This window comes from Anser cygnoides, chromosome 32 (assembly GCF_040182565.1).
Source record: "Anser cygnoides isolate HZ-2024a breed goose chromosome 32, Taihu_goose_T2T_genome, whole genome shotgun sequence".
Taxonomy (NCBI): domain Eukaryota; kingdom Metazoa; phylum Chordata; class Aves; order Anseriformes; family Anatidae; genus Anser; species Anser cygnoides.
In genome coordinates, this window is record NC_089904.1 from 1,194,805 (window position 1) to 1,214,293 (window position 19,489).

General features: G+C 72.8%; 2 protein-coding genes across 5 annotated transcripts; one reads left to right on the forward strand and one right to left on the reverse strand.

The window, feature by feature from the left end:
- Window positions 1–166: 166 nt before the first annotated feature.
- On the reverse strand, window positions 167–6,917 carry CACNB3 (calcium voltage-gated channel auxiliary subunit beta 3). Of its 4 annotated transcripts, none has more exons than XM_066985816.1 (14): window positions 6,695–6,917; window positions 6,426–6,518; window positions 3,703–3,825; window positions 3,498–3,620; window positions 3,296–3,411; window positions 3,141–3,205; window positions 3,036–3,055; window positions 2,760–2,840; window positions 2,517–2,575; window positions 2,317–2,426; window positions 2,064–2,215; window positions 1,871–1,966; window positions 1,618–1,767; window positions 167–1,540 (listed from the first exon to the last, which is right to left on the reverse strand). In XM_066985816.1, exons 1-14 carry the CDS (start codon window positions 6,734–6,736, stop codon window positions 1,196–1,198), a joined length of 1,575 nt encoding a protein of 524 aa, XP_066841917.1. In that variant the 5' UTR covers window positions 6,737–6,917; the 3' UTR covers window positions 167–1,195. The 4 variants fall into 4 exon arrangements, with proteins under 4 accessions (XP_066841917.1, XP_066841918.1, XP_066841920.1 ...); XM_066985817.1 differs by having other exon boundaries at window positions 167–1,516; window positions 6,695–6,903; XM_066985819.1 differs by lacking the exons at window positions 6,426–6,518; window positions 6,695–6,917 and adding an exon at window positions 4,857–4,984 and having other exon boundaries at window positions 167–1,516.
- A 1,950-nt stretch (window positions 6,918–8,867) lies between these two features.
- Window positions 8,868–19,169, forward strand: ADCY6 (adenylate cyclase 6). Its single transcript, XM_066985809.1, has 22 exons — window positions 8,868–9,061; window positions 9,844–10,687; window positions 12,031–12,180; window positions 12,297–12,418; window positions 12,522–12,633; window positions 12,727–12,854; window positions 13,356–13,514; window positions 13,615–13,756; window positions 13,832–13,960; window positions 14,429–14,454; window positions 14,558–14,705; window positions 14,977–15,074; window positions 15,161–15,248; window positions 15,326–15,442; window positions 15,542–15,700; window positions 16,567–16,742; window positions 16,825–16,854; window positions 17,355–17,484; window positions 17,579–17,842; window positions 18,148–18,352; window positions 18,696–18,820; window positions 18,903–19,169. The coding sequence occupies exons 2-22, from the start codon at window positions 9,845–9,847 to the stop codon at window positions 19,029–19,031; spliced, it is 3,480 nt and encodes a 1,159-aa protein (XP_066841910.1). The 5' UTR covers window positions 8,868–9,061; window position 9,844; the 3' UTR covers window positions 19,032–19,169.
- The last annotated feature ends 320 nt before the right edge of the window (window positions 19,170–19,489 follow it).

The window sequence follows — 19,489 nt, forward strand, 5'->3', positions numbered from 1 at the left end:
GCTTCCTGCGCCCTCCGGCGCTCTCGGGGGTGCTCGGAGCTGGCAGTGCCCCTAAATCAAGAGCCTTTGAGCCCCGGGTCCTGTCCCTCACCCAGCCCCGGCGCCTGCAGTCGCGGTGCTGCAGCTTTCCCCCTTCCCCAGCCGCCAGAAAACCGGACACCGCTGCCTCCGAGCACGCTCGTGTTTCTGAAACAAGTTACAGGGAAATCAGTGCTTTCTACAAAAAGAAATTATAACAAATCTGTGGCTCCCACCCTTTCCCCTCTGCCGGCTGGGGACGGCTCCCTGCGAAGGGTCCCGGGGCGACCGGGACCCTCCGCGGAGCAGCCGCCGGCCGAGGGCCGTGGGCGCTGTATTTACAGGACTGCGGTGACGTGCGGGGACAGGGGCGGTGGGGACGGGGCAGCGAGCGCGGGCGTGGGGCAGCTGCCCTTTGGGGGGGTCCAGCAGCGCCACGCGGGGTCCGTCTGTCCCCCTCTGTCCCCCTGTCCCCGGGGGAGGAAGCGGTTTGGCTACTGTGAACGGGGCGGGGGGAGATCGGTGCAGAGCGAAGCAACTGGTGCGGCCCCCTCCTCCTGGGGGGGTCCCATGCAGGGGCAGGGGAGGGGGGGACAGGCCAGGCCCCGGGGGGGGGGGGGGGGAAGGTGAGCACTGTCCCCTACATCTTCAGGGCAGCGGGATGGGGGGATGCTGCTTGAAACTGTGCCCCCACCCCTTTTACCGGGCCCACGCGTCCTTTTGGGGGGGGGGGGGGCACCCTCTGCTGATGGCAGCTGCCCTGCGGGGAATGACACAGCCTGCGATGCCGGGGGGGGGCAGGCGGGGAAACTGAGGCAGGGGGAAGGCATGTGGCTGCTCTCGGGTCACCTGGAGTCAGGGAGTGGGGTTTTTTTTTTTTTTTTTTTTTGGGGGGGGGTGGGGGGGGCCCTGGCATCCTGGCCGCCGGCCCCCTCCTGTGCTTATTATGGCTGAAGACGTGCCCGGGGCCAGGCGCCGGGAAGCTGCCGCTGCGGAGGAGTTCCCCGAGAGAGGGAGATTGTCTGAGCACCCCCAGCGCGGGGCTGGGGGGGGTGCGAAGGGACGGCGGGGACCTGGCCGCCAGGCCCCAGGGAAAAAAGGGTTTGGGGGGGGGGAGGGGGCCGGTTCCCAGCCGCCCCCCCCCCTTCCCCCTTTCCCTCCCCCTCGCCCACCCACCCTAGTAGCTGTCCTTGGCCCAGGGCCGGCTGCGCTGCCAGTTCCTGTCGTGGTCGCGCTCGGGCGGGCGCTCCAGCAGGCGCTCCTGCGCGGCGGGGCCGGGGGGGCCGTGCAGCCCGCTGTTGTGGTGCCGGTGGGGCTGGTAGAGGTCGGGGTAAGGCTCCCCGTACTCCTCCTCCTCTTCCTCCTCCAGGTGCCGGGAGCCGCGCTGCGAGGAGGCTGCCCAGGGTTTGGGCGAGGGCTCACTGGCCTCGTCCGAGGGCATCAGGCTGTCGTGCTCCAGCGGCGAGTGCTCGCCCCGCTCCCCCAGCAGCTGCTGGCTCTGGGGGGGGGCGCAGAGACGGGGCTGGGGGGGGGCTGCCCCTTTCCTTTTGCCCCCCCCAGGGGGTGTCTAGGGGGGGTAGGGGGTTGGTTTGCGGGTACCTGCAGGCCCGGGAGGGTGGTGGGCGAGGGCACGGCGTGCGGGGCGTGCGGCGGGTGGTGCGTGGCGCGCCAGTACACCTCCAGGTACTCGGCCAGGTGCTCGCAGGCGTCCTCCAGCTGGTTCTCATCCAGGATCACGTCGAAGAGCTCCTGGGGGGGGGTGTGGCCAGGAGGGGGGGTGAGGGATGGCGTGGGGAGCCCCCCCCGGGGAATTTCCCCGGTGTTGGGGGGGGACGGGGACGTGCAGGCTCACCGGGGGGCACTGCACCAGCTTGTCGGCTGCCATCATCTGCACGTTGAGGTGCTTCACCTGGGACTTGCCGCGGGACTTGATGAGCCGCTGCAGGACCTGGGGAGGAGAAAGGGGGGGAGAGGAGGGTGACGGCATCGTGGGGGCAGCCCCCCCCCGGAGCCCCAGCCCCCCCGAGAAGCCCCTGCCCCCTCACCTTGGGGGAGGACACCTTGACGTAGACGATGATGGGCGCCAGCGAGGTCTTGGCCAGCTGGGCCGGGTGGTTGATGGTGTCGGCGTCCAGCACCACCAGCTGCAGGGACTTGGCCAGCTCGAAGATGCGCTCGATCTCGCTCTGCACCTCAGCTTGGGGGGGGGGGGGGACACGACAGAGGGGACCTTTCAGGCCAAGCCAGCCCCACGGGAGACCCCCCCCCCAATGCCCCAGGGTGAGCCCAGCCCCTCACCGATGCTGGATCGAGTGGTGGAGCGCTCCAGGATGGCCTGCTTGCCCAGGTTGTTGAGGATGGAGCGCTTGGCCAGGGAGAGGTCGGCCGTGATGTGGGTGATGGAGATCCTGGGGGGGGCAGAGGCAGCGGTGGGGGCCCTGCTCCGCCCGCGCGCGGGAAGGGGAAGGGGATGGGGGCGTCTGGGAGGGGGGCATCACCTGCCGTCAAATCTGTGCTTGAGGAAGTCGAAGAGGGCTTTCTGCATCATGTCGGTGACCTGCGGCGGGGCGGCCGCGCGGTGAGCTGGCGGCAGATGGCAGCGGCGGGGAGGTGGCAGCCGCGCGGCGCCCCGCCGGCAGCCCCGGCCCTGCCATCTGCCTGCCACCGGCATGGCACGGGCATGGGGGAGATGGGGAGGGTGGATGGGATGGGGCAGGACCCCCCCCACCCCCCCCAAATACCTCGTATCCTTTCAGCGAGGGCCCCACCAGCACCACGGGCCGCATGGAGGGGACCACGTCGTAGGGCGGGATGTGCTGCGTCTGGGGGGGGGGGGCATGGGGATGGGTCAATGCTCTGTGATCCCACCCCCAGGGGGATTTCAGTGAACCTGGGTGCCCTGACCGCCCCCCAGCCCCAAAACCAGCTGGGGAGAGGGGTGACGTTCCCCCCCACCACCACCCAACTGTGCCTGCGGCCCCCTCCCCATCTCCCCCAGCCACGTCCTGGGGCCTCACCTGCTTCTGCTTCTGCTTGGCTTGGGGGGAGGGAAAAAACAGAGGTTGGTGACAGCGCCGTGGACCCCCCCCTGCCCCCCTGCCCCGTCCCCGACCTTCCCTTACCTAAGGAAGGGGGAGGCGATCGCCGGTTCCCGCTGTCGCCGAGGCCCAAGGTGTTGCCAGCTCTCCTGGGGCAGACGGGAGGTGAGTGAGTGCCGGGGTGGCCGGGGGGAGGGCAAGGTGCCGGGGGGGGGGGGTGTGGGGGGGCCGCTCCCTACCTGGCTTTCTGCTCCTGTTTGAGCCTCATGGCTTCCAGGCGCTGGGGGCTGGGGATGAAGGCGATGTCCCCCCCCTCCTTCACTAGGCGCCCGATCCACCAGTCATTGCTGTATTTCTGGGCAGGAGAAGAGGGGGGGGGTGGGTTGGGGGTCCCTGGTCCTGCTCCCCCCCCCCTCCAGACCCCCCTGTACCCCACCTCACCTCCTTGATGTGCAGGAAATCTTTGGCTTCGAAGTTGATGGCGGCTCCCTGCACCGGGCACTCCTCGTCCAGCGCCCCGCAGTAGCTGACATTGGTGCGCACGGCGAACGCGACCGGCTTGTGCTGGGGAAGAAATGGGGCTCAGTGCCCCCCCCCCCCAAATACCAACCCCCCCCAGGTGAAGGCTGTGCCCCCGGCCCCGTACCTTGGCCCTCTCGAGCTGCTGCTGGGCCTGGCTCTCCACCTCGCGCCGGGCGCTCTCGCGATCCTCCTCGAGGGACACGTCGGAGTCCAGGGACGGGCGGCTGGTGTACGAGTCGGCTGAGCCCTGCGGGACGGCGTCGAGTGCCGGGGGGCTGCGGGGGCCCCCCCACGAACGGCTGGGGGCGTCCACGTTTCCCCCCCCGCAGCAGGACCAGCCCGGGAAAGGGGACCCCGGTCCCCCCCCATCCCACTTTTGGTGCCCCCAGTGTCACCAAACCGGGTGCCCGCGCGTGGCATCAGGCAGGCTCCGCGTGCTGGGGGGGGGGGCAGGGGGAAACCTGCAGCCCCCCCCCCCGGCATGGGATGCAGGGCCAGGCTGGGGGCAGTGGGACCCTGTCCTGTCCCCCCCCCAACCACGATGTGGCCCTGCCCAGGCCCCCCCCAGCCCCGTGCCCCATCCCCAGCCCTGGGGTACCCAGGTGCGGGGCCTCGGTGCGGCCCCCCCCGGCTCCCCCCCCCCCCGCCGGCAATTAGCGGCTGCCTGCTGCGCCCGGAACAGGCGCAGAAGCTGCAGTGAAATATTTATAGGTGCCTGGATGTGGCTGAGGCCCCCCCCGGCCCCCCCCCCCCGAGGCGCTCCAGGCCCCGGCGAGCTGAGCTCAGCAACGTGGCGGCACCGTCCCCCCCCCCACGCCCCCCACCCTGCGCATCTCAGCTTCGCTCATCCCCGGGGGGGTGGTGTTAGAGCCCCCCCCCCAACACAAGCAATATGGCTTTCCCAGCATGGCCCCCCCCCAACATGGCCTCCCCAGCACGCCTCCCCCCCCCCCAGCATCTCACCAGCCCCCCCCCAGCATCCCCAGCACCACGTCTCCACCACCGCCCCCCCCCCAATGCAGCCCCTCGGGGGGGGGTCCGCGGCCACGGGGGGGCTGGGGGGGGGGGGGCACCTGCTGGGGACAGGGCAAAGGGAGGGGGGGAAGCGGCGAGGAACAAAGGGCTTGGGGGGGGGCGACACAACCCCCCCCCGGCACTGGGCACGGTCCCCCCACACCGGGCACGGCCCCCCCGCCGCGCACGGCTCCCCCCCCGTACACACACCGCGATCACGGTCCGCCCCCCCCCCGTACCCCCCCCCCGGTACCGGGCCGGTACCTCGTTGAGCAGGAAGGTAGCGCTGGAGTCAGAAAACGACATAGACGGGGCGAGCCGAGCCGTGCCGCCCGCGCCCCCCCCCCGCCCTCCCGCCCGCCCTCCCGGTTACCGGCACCGGCTCCGGTTCCGGCTGCGGCTCGGGCTCGCCTGGCCCTGCCCGCTCCGCTCGGCTCCGCTCCGCCGCCCCTCCCCGCCCCTCCCCGCCCCCGCCTCCCGCCGCCCCCCCCGGGGCTCCCGGAGCTCGGGGCCGCCCCCGCCGGACCGGGATGGGGATGGGGGCGATGGCGGGGGACCGGGGGGCGGCTCCCTATTCCCCGGGGGGGGGGCTTCGGCCCCTCTCCGGTGTGCCCCCCTCCGAGGGGGGGGGGGCTACACTCGCCGCCGGGGGTCCCGAGCGGCCCCGGTGCTGAACACCGGGACGGGGCCCCGGGGGTGGACTGCGGGGGGGGGGGAGGGTCCCGGGGCAGCAGCGGCGGGGCCGCGCCGGTTCCCCCGGAGCCCTCGGCCGGTGGTACCGGGGGGGGCGGCGGCGGTGCGGGGGGGGGGTGTGGGGGGGCCGTGGGTACCTCCATGCTCCGGTGCGGCGGCGGCGGCCCCCGTCCTGCCCCGAGCCGGCAGCAGCCCCGTCTGCGGGGCGAGCCCTGCGGCGGGGCCGGAGCCGCTCCCGCCCCCCCGCCGCGCCCCCCCCGCCCCCGAGGAGGGGGGCAGCTGCGGCTCCCGGGGGACCGGGCCGGCCCGCCCCGTTACCGCGCGGCGGGACGGGTACCGGCGGCACCGGGCCGGCCCGAACCGCGGAGCCCCCGGGCGAGGGGGGGGGGGGTCCGGGGTCGGTCCCGGGGGCACCGGTACCGGCCCCGGGGCAGCGGCGGGGCCGGGCCGGGCCCTCTCCGAGGTGCTGAAGGCACCGCGCTGGGTTCGGGGATGGGGCGTACCGGGGGCTCCGGGGGGTACCGGGGGGGCCAAGAGGCACCCTGCGGGGGTAACCGGGTGCTCCGGCCTCCCTGCGCCCCCCCCCCCCCGGCCGTCCCGCACCCCCCATCCCCTCGCCGGTGCTCCCCGGTACCCCGGGCGGGGGGGGAGGGGGGGGCTCGGTACCGGGGCGAGCCGCAACGGGAGCGGGGAGGCGGCCCGGGACAGGCTGACGGAGCGGGAGGGGGCGGCCCGGGGACACCCCCCGGTAACCCGCCGCTGCCTCAGTTTCCCCGGTGCCGCCCCCCCCCCCCCCCCGCGCCGCAGTGCCGGTGCCCGGCGGGGCCGGCCCGGCCCTGACGCAGCACTCGCTATTTTTAGCCGCTGCGATGCCACCGGAGCCCGGTCCCGGTGCCCGGCTCCGGTCCCGGGGGGGATGAGGCTGAGCACCGGCCGGCCGGGTCCCCGCCGTACCGGGGGCGAGGTTGTTTTTTTGGGGGGGGGCCACAAAGGGGAACCGGGCGCTCCCTCGGCCCGTGCCTCACTGCGGAGCCGCAGCGCCGCCGCCCCCGAGAGCGAGCCGGGGAGGGGGGGGGGGGGGAACGGGGCTGGCGGGGCTGCCCCGCCCCGGTGCCGGTGCCGGTGCCGGTGCCCGCTCACCTGCCTGCGGAGGATGCTGGAGGTGGTGTCGGACGAGGTGCTGCCGTCCGAGCGCTTGAAGCGGCTCTTGCGCTTCGGCAGCCTCCGGGGGCTCTGCGGGGGGGGGGGGGGGGAACGGGGGGGGAGAGCGGCGGGGGGCGGCCGGTGAGCACCGGGAGGCACGGCCCCCGCCGCTGCGGCGTTACCGGCAGCACCCCCCTGCCCCCCCAGCCGAACCGAGCCGAACCGAACCGGGCCCTGGAGGGCCGGGAAGGCTCCGGCTCACTCACCTGGAAGGAACCGGGAGCGGCGGGCTGCGGCGGGGCGGACATCCCCGGCGGCACCCCCCGGGATCCCGGCGGGGCCGCCCCGCACCGGACCGCGGCGCTCCGCCGGGAAGGGCCGCGCCGCCGCCGCCGCCGCCTCGCTCCGCATCACACGGGGCCGCCGGGGCGTCCCGGTCGTCCCCGCCCCCGCCTGCCCGCCCCCGCGCCCATCCCCGTGGCGTCCGGCTGCGCCCCCGGAGCTGGGCAGCCACCGGGCGGCGGCGGGGGGGGGGCACCGGGCACGGCTCCTCCCCGCAGTCCCCGGTGCTGCCAGGCCCCGCGGCCGCCGCCGTGCCCACGCGTGGCCGGTGTCCGGCCCCCCCCCCCCCCCCTCCGGGGGGTTCTGTCCCCATATCCCCGCGTGGGGCCGTGCCCAGGGCTTGGGGTGCTCACACCGAGCCCCCCCCCCCCCCCCCCGGTGTCCCCCCGGGGCTGGCCCGATCCTGCCCGGCCCCGCGGTGCTGCGGCACCGCTGCAAAGCGGCCCTCGATCGATGGAGGCGGCGCCGGGGCTGCTGCGGCCCCCGGGGGGTGAGGGGTGGGGAGGGAGGGAGGGAGGGAGGGAGGCAGCGGGGCGGGGACCGGCCCGAGCGGTCCCGGGGCGGTCAGGATGCGGCCCGGGGAGGAGCAGAGTGGGCAGGGGCAGGGCCCGGGGAGCTCCGGCATGGCCGGGGTCTGGCCTGGGAAGTGCCAGCAGGGTCAGGATGCGGCCCGGGGAGCCCCGGCAAAGGTCAGGATCTGGCCCGGGGATCCCCAGCAGGGTCAGGATCCAACCCAGGGGTCCCCAGCAGGGTCAGGATCTGGCCCGGGGATCCCCAGCAGGGTCAGGATCCAACCCAGGGGTCCCCAGCAGGGTCAGGATCCGCCTTGGGGAGCCCTGGCAGGGTCAGGATCCAGCCCGGGGATCCCCAGCAGGGTCAGGATCCGCCTTGGGGAGCCCCGGCAGGGTCAGGATCCGGCCCTGGGATCCCCAGCAGGGTCAGGATTGGGCCCGGGGCAGGATGGTGCCTCTGGGTGCCGACACCCAAGGAGGGTGCGATGCAGCCTCCCTGGGACCAGGGCCCCCCCCAGGACCCCTGGGTACCCTCAGCCCTGGCCCTGTGCCGGGTGCTGGTGGCCCCACGGGGACACGGGTGGCACTGCCACCCCCCCCCCCCCCTTCCCCTCCTCCCTGCCCGGCGGCACTTCCTCACGGGGCCGCGGGGACACGGGGCCGGCGGCGGCGCTGGTAATTAATGATTAATCTGCGTTCCCCGGGGCCCAGCGCTGCTGCGGGGGGAGGGAAATGGGGGGGGCCCTGCCGTTAAGGGGGGGTGCACGACCCTTTCCTGGTCTCTGGGATAACGGGGGGGGGAGGGGGGGCAGGAGGCCCGGGGCTGGACCCCTCCTGGGGCTGCGGGTGCCCCAAGGCCTGATCCGTGCCCCCCTGGGGTTGGGGGGGCGGGGGAAGTAGGGGGGGTGCCCTGCGCCCACAGGTGCTGGTGGGGGCGTGTGTGCACTGACGGGGGGGGCACGAACGAAGGGGTGTGCAAAGGGGTGTGTGCGTGCACGGGGTGCGTGCAGGGGGGTGCGTGTGCGAGGGGGCGCGCATGCTGGGGAGGAGTACAGGGTGCGTGGGGGGGGGTGCGTGTGCAAGGGGGGGGCTGTCTGTGTGTGCAAGGCGCCGCGCGACGGGCGCGCGTAAAAGGGGGCGAGCGCGCGTGCAAGGGTGCACGAGCGCGTGCGTGCGCGTGCAAGGGGGTGCGGGGATGCGCGCGGGGGGGGGGGTGCGTGTGTGTGAGCGAGGGGCTGAGTGTGCAAGGGGCACGCACCGGGGGGGGGGGCTCTGTGTGTGTGTGTGTGCGTGTGCGTGTGCCCGCGCGTGTGCGGGGCCACGGCTGCGCGTGTCCCCGTTGTCCCCGCCATGTCGGTGCAGGCCGGCGGCGCGTGTGGCCGTGTCTGCGCGGCCCCGGGGGTACCGGGCCGCCCGTGCCCGCGCGCGCGCCCGCCGCCCCCGCGCGCCGCCCGCGCCTCCCCCGCCGCACCGGGCCGTACCGGGCCGTACCGGGCCGTACCGGGCCGCCGCCTCTGCGCCTTTAAGACCGCCGGCCGGGAGCGCCCGGGAGCGGATCCGGCCGGGGGGGCGGGCACCGGCCGGGGCGGGCCGGGACCGCGACCGGGGCCGCGACCGGGGCCGGCACCGGGGGCCCGGCCTGGGCGCGGGATGGGGCGGCGGGGGCGCAGCGCGGCCGCCGTGTAGGAACGGGCGGCGGCGGCGGGGCCGGACCGGAGCCGGACCGGGGCCGGACCGGGGCGCGGGGCCCCTCGGGCGGCGGCGGCGGCGGACGCGGAGGTGAGCGGGGCCGGACCGGGCGCACGGGGCGCGGCGACCGGGGCGGGGGGACCCCGGGGTACCGGGGCGGGCACCCGGGGCGGCGGCGGCGGAGACAGTGCCGGGGGCCGGGGCGCGCCCGGTGCGGCGGAGCAAGGGCCCCGGGGCAGCGGGGGCTGCGCGGCCCCGGGGGCGCGGGGCGGTGCTCGGGGCCCCGGGAGGTGCCCGGGCCGGTGCAGCGGGGGCTCCTCGGGGCTCCCCGGGGCGGCGCCGGGAGGGCGCTGGCGGGGCCCGGGGCGTCCCGGGGTGCGGCGGCCGGGCCCGGCGGGGGTCCCCGAGGCCGTGCCCGGTGCAGGGGAGGAGGGAGGCGGCCGCCGCCTCCGGGGCCCGGCCCTTCCCGGCGGCCGTTCCCTTTCGCTGCGCACCCCGGGGCTGGGACCGGCTGCCACATCCCGGGCTGGGCCCCGGTGCCCCGGGGAGCCGCTTGGCCGCCGTTCAAGACAAACAGGGCCGGGACGCCCGGGGACGGTTCCAGTTTCGCCGCAGGTCGCTGCGCCAGGGAGGCCGCGGCGGGGCCCAGCCTCGGCACCCGCCACCGGGCATCTGCTGCCGGCACCGGCACGGGCACGGCACCCGTGGGGCTGGACGGAGAACCGGTGCCCCGGTGCCGTGGGCTCCGGCTCCCCGGGGAGGGACGGGTTGGGACGGAGGGGGCCGCTCGGCACCGCCCGGAGGTAGCGGTCGGGGGTCCCGGAGGCAGCGGGACCCCGGGTTGGGTGCTGACCCCCGGCCGCTGCCCGCAGCATGTCGTGGTTCAGCGGCATCCTGGTGCCCAAGGTGGACGAGCGGAAGACGGCATGGGGGGAGCGCAACGGCAAGAAGGGCAAGCGCCCGCGCGCCGCCCTCTGCGGCCCCCGCTACATGAGCTGCCTGCAGGACCCTGAGATGGAACGGGGCGCGGGGCCCCCCCGGGCCGCCCCGGGGCTGCGCTGCACCTGGCAGGAGGACCACTATGGCAAGAAGGGGCCGGCGGGGGACCCGGGGCTCAAATCAGGGGACCTGGGCTTGGAGGACAGCGAGGCCAAGGCGCCCAAGGGGGCCGGGGGCCGCGGCGAGCGGCTGTCGGCCGGCGAGTGCTGGCGGCGTTTGCTGCAGGTCTTCCGCTCCAAGCGCTTCCAGTCGGCCAAGCTGGAGCGGCTCTACCAGCGCTACTTCTTCCAGATGAACCAGAGCAGCCTGACGGTGCTGATGGGGGTGCTGGTGCTGGTCTGCGGGGTGATGCTGCTCTTCCACTGCCTGCCCGGCGCCCCGCACGTGCCGGCGGCCGCCTCGCTGGCGGGCGCCACGGGGCTCTTCCTGCTCCTGATGGTGCTGTGCAGCCGCAGCGCCTTCCCCCAGGACTACATGTGGGTGGTGAGCTACGTGGTGCTGGGGCTGCTGGCCGGGGTGCAGGCGCTGGGCACGGTGGCCGCGGCGCCCCGCAGCGCGGCCGAGGGCGTCTGGTGGAGCGTCTTCTTCATCTACATCACCTACACCCTGCTGCCCGTGCGGATGCGGGCGGCCGTGCTGGCCGGCGCGCTGCTCTCCGCCCTGCACCTTGCCATCGCCTGGCACCGCAACGCCGCCGACCCCTTCCTCTGGAAGCAGGTAGGACCCTCTTGGGATGGGGGGGGGGGGGCTGCTGGTGGCGTGGGGCTGGGGCAGTACTTGGGGGGGGGGACACGGACCCCTCGGTTGTCCCCCAGTTCTGTCGGAGTCTCCCCCTCGTTGCAAAATTGGCTTTTCTGCCCCTTCCGCCTCTGTGCGTGGAAAGTTCTGGATGCCCGGGGTGGGGGGGGAGGTTTTGGGGGGAAGGGTGTCTGTGGGTGCTGCTGGCGGCATGGCTGGGGTCGCCCCCTCCTCCCCGCCGCAGCCCCGCGCTGGGGGCGCCGCGGCCCCTTGTGCCGCTGGGGCCGCGCACAAACCCTCCATTGTGGGCCGTGCCGGGGCGGGGGCACCCACAAAGCCCCCGTTGTGGGGCTGGCGGAAACCCCCCGGGGGAAGGCACGGGGCCAGAGAGCTTGGGGGGGGGGGGGGGGCTCCCATGGGGGTCCCCAAAGTGGGCACCGTCCCCCATTCTGCCCCCCCAGGGCCAAGGGCACGAAGGGGGGGGCACGGGGGCTGCGTTGGCCCTGGGGCTGTTTGTTCCCAGGCCCTGGCTGTGTTTTCCCCCCCCCCCAGCTCGGGGCTGTCACCCTCGCCCTGCCTGGCCGGGGCGGGGGCCACGTGCCGTCCCCGTGGGGCCGGGGCAGGGAAGCGCGATGCTGGAGGCGAGGGCCGAGCCAATTAGGGTCAGGGGGCACGGGAGGGGACATCCCCCCTCCCCACACCACCACCACCACCCCCTTTACAATGAGATGACCCCGCATGGCAGGCAGCGGGGATGGGATGCGGTGGGAGCCCCCCCCCCCCCCCCAGCCTGCCCCAGCCCTATAAATAGCCCTGGCCCTGGTCCCAGGGGATGGGGACGGGGAGGGGGGAAACCGCAGCGCTCCCGCTGCAGCCATCTCCGCTTCCCGGCCCTCCCCCGGCTTCCTCCGCTTCCCGAGGGCCCGCGGGGCCTGGCTGCAGCCCCGTGCCCCCCCCCCCCCCAACCTGCCCTGGGTCCCTGCACCCCCAGGTCCCCCCCGTCCCCTGGTCCCCCGTGTTCCCCTTGCACCGGATCCCCTGGTTCCCCACGTTCTCCTCGCCCCGTGTCCCTGCGCCCCCGCCCCCCAACCCCCCTGGGCTGTGTTTTCCCCCATCTCCAGCTGCCCTCTGTCCCCCTGCCCCGTGTCCCCCTCACCCCCCTGCCTTGAGCCCCCACGTCCCCCTTTGCAGCCCCTCCCTGGTCCTATTGGCAGCTCCCCCCGCGCTCTAGAGCCGGGGTTTTGGGGGGGGGGGGGTACGGAGCTGGTGGTGTGGATCTCGGGGGTCCTCGGTGGCCGCGCTGAGCCCGCCGCTGTCCCCAGCTGAGCGCCAACGCCCTGATCTTCCTGTGCACCAACGTGGTGGGGGTCTGCACCCACTACCCCGCCGAGGTCTCGCAGCGCCAGGCCTTCCAGGAGACCCGCGGCTACATCCAGGCGCGGCTGCACCTCCAGCGGGAGAACCGGCAGCAGGTGGGGGACGCCAGGAGGGCCTGGGGGGTGGGAGTGGGGGGTCCCGGGGACAACGGGGACCCCGGGGCGGCGGTGGAGGGGGGACCCGGCGGCTGACGGGGTGGTGCTGGGCGCAGGAGCGCCTGCTGCTCTCGGTGCTGCCCCAGCACGTGGCCATGGAGATGAAGGAGGACATCAACACCAAGAAGGAGGACATGATGTTCCACAAGATCTACATCCAGAAGCACGACAACGTCAGGTACCGCGGGGTGGGGGGTGAGGTTTTGGGGGGGGGGGGATGTCTGGGGCGGTGTGTCCCCCCCCCCAGAGCCACTTCCAGCCCATGCCCTTCCTCCCGGCAGCATCCTCTTCGCGGACATCGAGGGCTTCACCAGCCTGGCATCGCAGTGCACGGCCCAGGAGCTGGTGATGACGCTCAACGAGCTCTTCGCGCGCTTCGACAAGCTGGCGGCGGTGAGCGGTGAGCCGGGGTAGGGGGTTTGGGGGTCCGGACCCCCCCGTCCTGACCTGCCCGGCCTCTCTGCCGTGTGTCCCCCCCCCCCCCAGGAGAACCACTGCCTGCGCATCAAGATCCTGGGGGACTGCTACTACTGCGTGTCGGGGCTGCCGGAGGCGCGCGGGGACCACGCGCACTGCTGCGTGGAGATGGGGGTCGACATGATCGAGGCCATCTCGTGAGTGGGGTGGGCACGGCCCCGGTGCCGCCGGAGTCCCAAGGGGGGGCTCTGCGCTTGTCCCTAGTGCCGATGTGTCCCCGGTGCCACCGCAACCCCACCGAGACCACGCGTGTCCCCAGGGTTGGCATGTCCCCGGTGCCGCTGAGACCCCAGGGGGCCGTGCCCATCGCTGGTGCTGGCACGTCCCCAGCGCCGCCGGAGTCCCAAGGGGGGTTTTGCGCTTGTCCCTAGTGCCAGTGTGTCCCCGGTGCCACCGCAACCCCACCGAGACCACGCGTGTCCCCAAAGCTGGCACGTCCCCGGTGCCACCACGAGCCCCGGTGCGTGTCCCCAGCTGGGTTTTACGCACGTCCCCGGTGCTGGCGCGACCCTGGCTGCTTGGACACGAACGTCCCCGGTGTCCGTGCGTGGTCACGACCGGGCCGCGCGTGTCCCCGGCGCACGGCACCCACGGGGCCGGTGGCCGCCGGGTGACGCGGTGCCGGTGGCCGTCCGCAGGCTGGTGCGCGAGGTGACGGGGGTGAACGTCAACATGCGCGTGGGCATCCACAGCGGGCGCGTGCACTGCGGGGTCCTGGGGCTGCGCAAGTGGCAGTTCGACGTCTGGTCCAACGACGTGACGCTGGCCAACCACATGGAGGCGGGCGGCAAAGCCGGGTGAGCTGGGCGAGCGGGGCTGGGGGGGTCCAGGGTTATGGGGGGGGTGCCGGTGGCAGCAGGGCTCAGCGCCTTTCCCCCCCGTCCTGGACCCCCGCAGGCGCATCCACATCACCTGGGCCACGCTGCAGTACCTGAACGGGGACTACGAGGTGGAGCCGGGCCACGGCGGCGAGCGCAACGCCTACCTCAAGGAGCACAACATCGAGACCTTTCTCATCGTGGGCTGCAGCCAGAAGCGCGTGAGTCAGGGGGACGGGGACGGGGGGTGTGGGGGGGCCGGGGGCTGCCCCGCTCACGGCCTCGTTGCCCCGCAGAAGGAGGAGAAAGCCATCCTGGCCAAGCTGCAGCGCGCTCGGGCCAACTCGACGGAGGGGCTGGTGCCGCGCTGGGTGCCCGAGCGCTCCTTCTCCCGCACCAAGGACTCCAAGGCCTTCCGGCAGATGGTGAGCGGCCCCCGGGGGGGCCGAGGTGGGGGCACTGGGTGTGGGACCCTCCCCCTGTGGCCGTATCAGCCCCACGACACCTTCCTGTGGCTTCCCCATCTGTGCCCGCAGCACTTCCCTGCTTCCTCCTCCTGGCCACAGCCGGGATTCCCTGAGAGTCCCCCTCCCCCCCCCCCCCCCCCCCCCCATCCTCACTGGGGTCAGGACCCCCTCACCCTGCCCTTACGGACTCTTGGGACCCCCCCAATCTTTGCCAGGCTTTGGGGACCCTTGGGGACGTCCCCAGGCCTTGTCACTCTTGTGACTCTGTCCGCTGTTCTTGCCGGTGCTGGTGACTTTGGGGATGCCCCATGGCCCCCCCAGGGTCACCCCTGGGGTCTTGCCCCCATCGTCACCAGCCCTGGGACCCCCCCCGCCCCAAGTCCCTGCCAATGCCCCTGATGCCCCCCCCATCTTTTGCCTCCCCAGGGCATTGATGACTCCAGCAAGGACAAGTAAGTGCCCCCATACCTCAGCGCTCAGCGTTCTGGGAAGGGGGCTGAGCCGGGGGGGGGGGGGGCACAAGGAGCCTTGACCCCCCCCCGCCCCGTGCCCCAGCCGCGGTGCCCAGGAGGCCCTCAACCCCGAGGACGAGGTGGACGAGTTCCTGAGCCGGGCCATCGACGCGCGCAGCATCGACCAGCTCCGCAAGGACCACGTCAAGAAGTTCCTGCTCACCTTCCAGACGCCCGATCTGGAGAAGAAGGTGGGGACCCCGTGTCCCCCCCCTTTGTCCCCCCCCCTCCATCCCCTTTATCCTAGCCCTATTGTCACCTTTGTTCCCTCCATCTCAGCCCATCCCATCTCACCTCCGTCCCCTTGAGTCACCTTTGTCCTGGCCCCATGGTCCCCTCCATCCCAGCCTAGGGTCCCCTGGCCCCCCTCCATCCTTTTGGGGGCCCCCCTCTGTCCTTTTGGGCCCCCCCATCCCCTTCTGTCCCCCCCCCCGTCCTGGCTCACCTTGCTCCTCCCCGCAGTACTCCAAGAAGGTGGACGACCGCTTCGGCGGCTACGTGGCCTGCACCCTGCTCGTCTTCTGCTTCATCTGCTGCCTCCAGTTTTTGGTGTTTCCCCCGTGAGTGCCGCAGCCCCGGTGCCCCCGGTGTCCCCCCCGCCCCCCCCCAGCCCCCCGCTGCCGCTCACGGCCACCTCTCTCCGCAGCTCCCCGCTGATGCTCGGCGTCTACGTCAGCATCTTTGTCCTCCTCTCCGCCATCCTCTTCGTCTGCGCCGTCTACTCCTGCGTTGCTGTGAGTAGGGGGTGGGTGGGCAGCTTATGGGGGGGGCTCAGTGGTGCCTGACCGGGGTCTTTTTCCTCCCCCCCCAGCTCTTCCCTGCCGCCCTGCAGCGTCTCTCCCGGGCCATCGTCCGCTCCCGCGCCCGCAGCACCGCCATCGCCGTCTTCACCGTCCTCCTCGTCTTCGTCGCCGCCTTCGTCAACATGGTGAGGGTGCGGGGATGGGGCTCGGAGATGGGGGACACGCCGGGGGGGGGGCTCGGGGCTCACCCCCTGCCTTCCCCCCCCCCCCCCCCCCCTTCCCAGTTCGCCTGCAGCCGGGTTCCCCTGCGGGACTGCGCCGCCCGCGAGCTCAACATCACCCCCGCGGCGGTGGGGCCCTGCCAGCTCCGTGCCCTCAACCTCTCGCTGGGGGCCCCCCCGGGGCCGTGCCGCCCCCACGGGCTGGCCTGCGACTTCCCTGAGGTGAGCGGTTGTGGGGTGCTGGGATGGGGACCCCCTGGGCATGGGATCCTGCTGGGGTGCTGGTGTAGGGCTGCCAGCGTGGGCCCTCGACGGTGCAGGGTGCCGGTGTGGGGGTCCCGAAGGTGTAGGGTCCCCAAGGGTGCTGGCATGGGGTTCCTGAGGGTGTAGGGCGCTGGCACGGGTCCCTGTGGGTGCAAAGTCCTGGGGGTGTGTTGGTAGGGGGGGGCTGACTGAGTAGGGCACCCCCACAGGGTCCTTGCTGTGTCCCAAGGGTGCCAGCACAGGGGTGCAGGATGTCACCATGAGGTCCCCAAGGGTGCTGGCACGCTGTCCCTGAGGGTGCAGGGTGTCACCGTGCTGTCCCGGTGTCCCCAAGGGTGCGGAATGTCAGCACAGGTCCCTGCGGGCGCAATATCCTGCGCTGGTGCTGGTATGGGGTCCCTAAAGGTGCCGTGTCCCCAGGGGTGCTAGCATGGGGTCCTTGAGGTTATAGGACGCTGGCATCAGCCCCTATGGGTGCGAGGTCCTGCACGGTGCTGGCACGGGGTCCCCCCGGGTGCCGTGTCCCCAGGGGTGCTAGCACAGGGTCCTTGAGGTTATAGGGTGCTGGCGTCAGCCCCTATGGGTGCGAGGTCCTGCACGGTGCTGGCACGGGGTCCCCATGGGTGCCGTGTCCCCAGGGGTGCTAGCACAGGGTCCTTGAGGTTATAGGGTGCTGGCGTCAGCCCCTATGGGTGCGAGGTCCTGCACGGGGTCCCCAAAGGTGCCAGGTCCCTGCAGGCGTGGGGTGACACCGGGGAGTGGGTGGGGGTGCCCACGGGTGCCGCCGCAGCCCCGTGCACCCCCTGCCTGTCCCCCCCCCGCAGTACTTCACCTACAGCGTGCTGCTCAGCCTGCTGGCCTGCTCCGTCTTCCTGCACATCAGCAGCATCGGGAAGCTGCTGCTCATGGTGGCCATCGAGGCCACCTACCTGGTGCTGGTGGAGGGGCCCCAGGCCGCCCTCTTCGAAAACGCCGACCTGCTGGTGGTGGCCAACGCGCTGTGAGTGCCCTCCCCGTCCCCCCCGCCTGGGGTCCCCCCCGCCTGGGGTCCCCACCCCGCTGACCCTCTGTCCTCCCCGCAGGCCCTTCTTCAACGTGACCCAGGGCGAATGGTGAGGGGGGAACTGGGACCAGTGGGGTGCTGGGAGAGGAGGGGAGAGGGGAGGCAGCGGGAGGGACCCTTGGGGGGCTGTGCTGGGAGGGACGGAGCGTCCCTTGGGGGTCTCCGTGTGTCCCTTGGGGGTCTCCGTGTGTCCCATGGGGGTCTCCACATGGCATGGGGGCAGCTTTGGGGCTCTGGGCACATCTTTTGGGGGTTACTGGGGGGGTTTGGGACCTTCTTCGGGCTTTGGGTTCACCTTTGGGGGATGCCTCGGGTCTGGTTACATCTTTAGGGGGTGCATTTTGGGATGTGGGTGCATTTGGGGGGGGGTGGGTCTGGGTGCATCACTAGGGTCCAGTTGCGGTACAGCCTTGGGGCCCCAGGGGTGGGCACGGACCCATCACTGTGGCCGTGTCCCCATCACCGTGGCGGGGCCCAGAGGCTGTACCCCCAAACCCCCCCCGGGGGTCACGGTGTGCTCAGCCTGGTGGGGGGGGGGTCCGCCCGCAGCCCAGCAGAGGGGAAGGTGGCCCTGCGGTACGTCACCCCCGTCGTCCTGGCCGTCTTCGCGCTGGCGCTGTACCTGCACGCGCAGCAGGTCGAGTCCACCGCCCGCCTCGACTTCCTCTGGAAGCTGCAGGTAGCGAGAGGGGGGGGGGCGCGGGGCCGGGTGCGGGGACCCCCCCTGCTCCGTATCCCCCCCCAACGTGGCTCCAAGGGCTCGCGCGACGCAGGCGACGGGCGAGAAGGAGGAGATGGAGGAGCTGCAGGCCTACAACCGGCGGCTGCTGCACAACATCCTGCCCAAGGACGTGGCGGCCCATTTCCTGGCCCGCGAGCGGCGCAACGACGAGCTCTACTACCAGTCGTGCGAGTGCGTGGCCGTCATGTTCGCCTCCATCAGCAACTTCTCCGAGTTCTACGTCGAGCTGGAGGCCAACAACGAGGGCGTCGAGTGCCTGCGGCTGCTCAACGAGATCATCGCCGACTTCGATGAGGTGACCGCGGGGCGCCGCGGAGGCCACGGGGGGGATGCGGGAGGTCGAACCCCATGGGGATGAGGTGTGGGGGGACCCTTGGGGACGCTTGGAGACCCTTGGGGATCTTTGGAGACCCTTGGGGACCCGTGGAGACCTATGGGGATCCATGGGGACCCATGGGGCCGGGGGAGGCCGTGGAGCAGCGCACGAAGGAGGATGAGGAGCACAGGGCCGGGGCACGTGGACACCAGGGAGAGGTGGCGGAGCGGTGCGGGTGCTCGGGGCGGGGGGGCACAAAGCCGGTGCTGTCCCCCCCCTCCCAGATCATCAGCGAGCAGAAGTACCGGCAGCTGGAGAAGATCAAGACCATCGGCAGCACCTACATGGCGGCCTCGGGCCTCAACGCCGCCACCTACGACCGCGAGGGCCGCAGCCACATCGCGGCGCTGGCTGACTACGCCATGCACCTGATGGAGCAGATGAAGTACATCAACGAGCACTCCTTCAACAACTTCCAGATGAAGATCGGTGAGCAGGTCCCCCCATTTTTTTGCCCCCCTTCCCTTTTGACCCCCCCATTTTTTGACCCTTTCCCTTTCCCTTTCCCTTTCCCCCTCTTCTTGCCCCCCCTTCCCTTTCCCTTTCCCCTTTTTACCCCCCCTTCACTTTACCCCTCTTTTTGCCCCCCATTACCCCTTTTTGCCCCCTCCGTCCCTTCACCCACCCCTTTGCAGCTCTTCACCCCTTCCTCCACCTTCGCATTCCCCCTCACACCACCCCAAGCCCCCCCCCCAATATCCCAGGGGTGGTGTGTGTGTGTCTCTGTGTGTGTGTGGGGGGGGTCCGTGACACTCTGCCCCCCCCCCCCCAGGCCTGAACATGGGCCCGGTGGTGGCGGGGGTGATCGGGGCGCGCAAGCCGCAGTACGACATCTGGGGCAACACCGTCAACGTCTCCAGCCGCATGGACAGCACCGGCGTCCCCGACCGCATCCAGGTGGGCTGGGGACCGGGGGGAGTGTGTGGGGGGGCCTTTTCCAGCCCCCCCCCCCCACACTCACCTTATTGCCCCCCCCCAGGTGACCACGGACCTCTACCAGGTGCTGGCGGCCAAGGGCTACTCGCTGGAGTGCCGGGGGCTGGTGAAGGTCAAGGGCAAGGGGGAGATGACCACCTACTTCCTCAACGCCGGCCCTGGGGGCAGTTAGGGGCCCCCCCCGGCCCCCCCCTACTCCCCCCCCCAGCCTGCTCCAGGCTCAGGCAAAAAAAAAAAAAGAGGAATCCCCCCCCCCAAAAAAAGGTTAAAGGAGGGAAAAGCCAAAAGGGAGGAAAAAAGGGAGAAATTGGGGGGGGGGGGGGGCGGCTGTGATCTGCCACTCCCCCCCCCAACCCCAGGCGCTGTGATTTGGGGGCTGGGGGCTGCCCCCCCCCCCCCCGAATAGGGGGCTTGGGGCTGCCCCCCCGCAATGGGGGGGGTTAATGGGGGGGTTGGGGGGGGCAAGGTGCAGCCTTTCCGAAATTTCCCCCCCCCAGTGCCAAAGAGGGGGGGTGGGGACCCCCCCCTTGCCCTCCCCCCCCCCCCGTGGTCTGGGGGGTCCCAGGGGGGTTTAGAGGGGTCCCAGCCCCCCCCCCCCGTGCCCTCCCCTGAGCCCCGGGGGGGGGGGGG

Excerpts from the sequence above, each read along its gene's own strand:
- CACNB3 (XM_066985816.1), bottom strand. The coding sequence starts at position 6,736 with ATGTCCGCCCCGCCGCAGCCCGCCGCTCCCGGTTCCTTCCAG. Across the intron at positions 3,412-3,497 it reads ATTTCCTGCACATCAAGGAG|AAATACAGCAATGACTGGTG; the intron begins GTGAGGTGGGGT and ends TCTCCTGCCCAG. Across the intron at positions 2,216-2,316 it reads CACCACTCGATCCAGCATCG|CTGAGGTGCAGAGCGAGATC; the intron begins GTGAGGGGCTGG and ends CCCCCCCCCAAG.
- ADCY6 (XM_066985809.1), top strand. The coding sequence starts at position 9,845 with ATGTCGTGGTTCAGCGGCATCCTGGTGCCCAAGGTGGACGAGCGGAAG. Across the intron at positions 12,634-12,726 it reads GCTTCGACAAGCTGGCGGCG|GAGAACCACTGCCTGCGCAT; the intron begins GTGAGCGGTGAG and ends CCCCCCCCCCAG. Across the intron at positions 15,249-15,325 it reads CCGTCTACTCCTGCGTTGCT|CTCTTCCCTGCCGCCCTGCA; the intron begins GTGAGTAGGGGG and ends CTCCCCCCCCAG.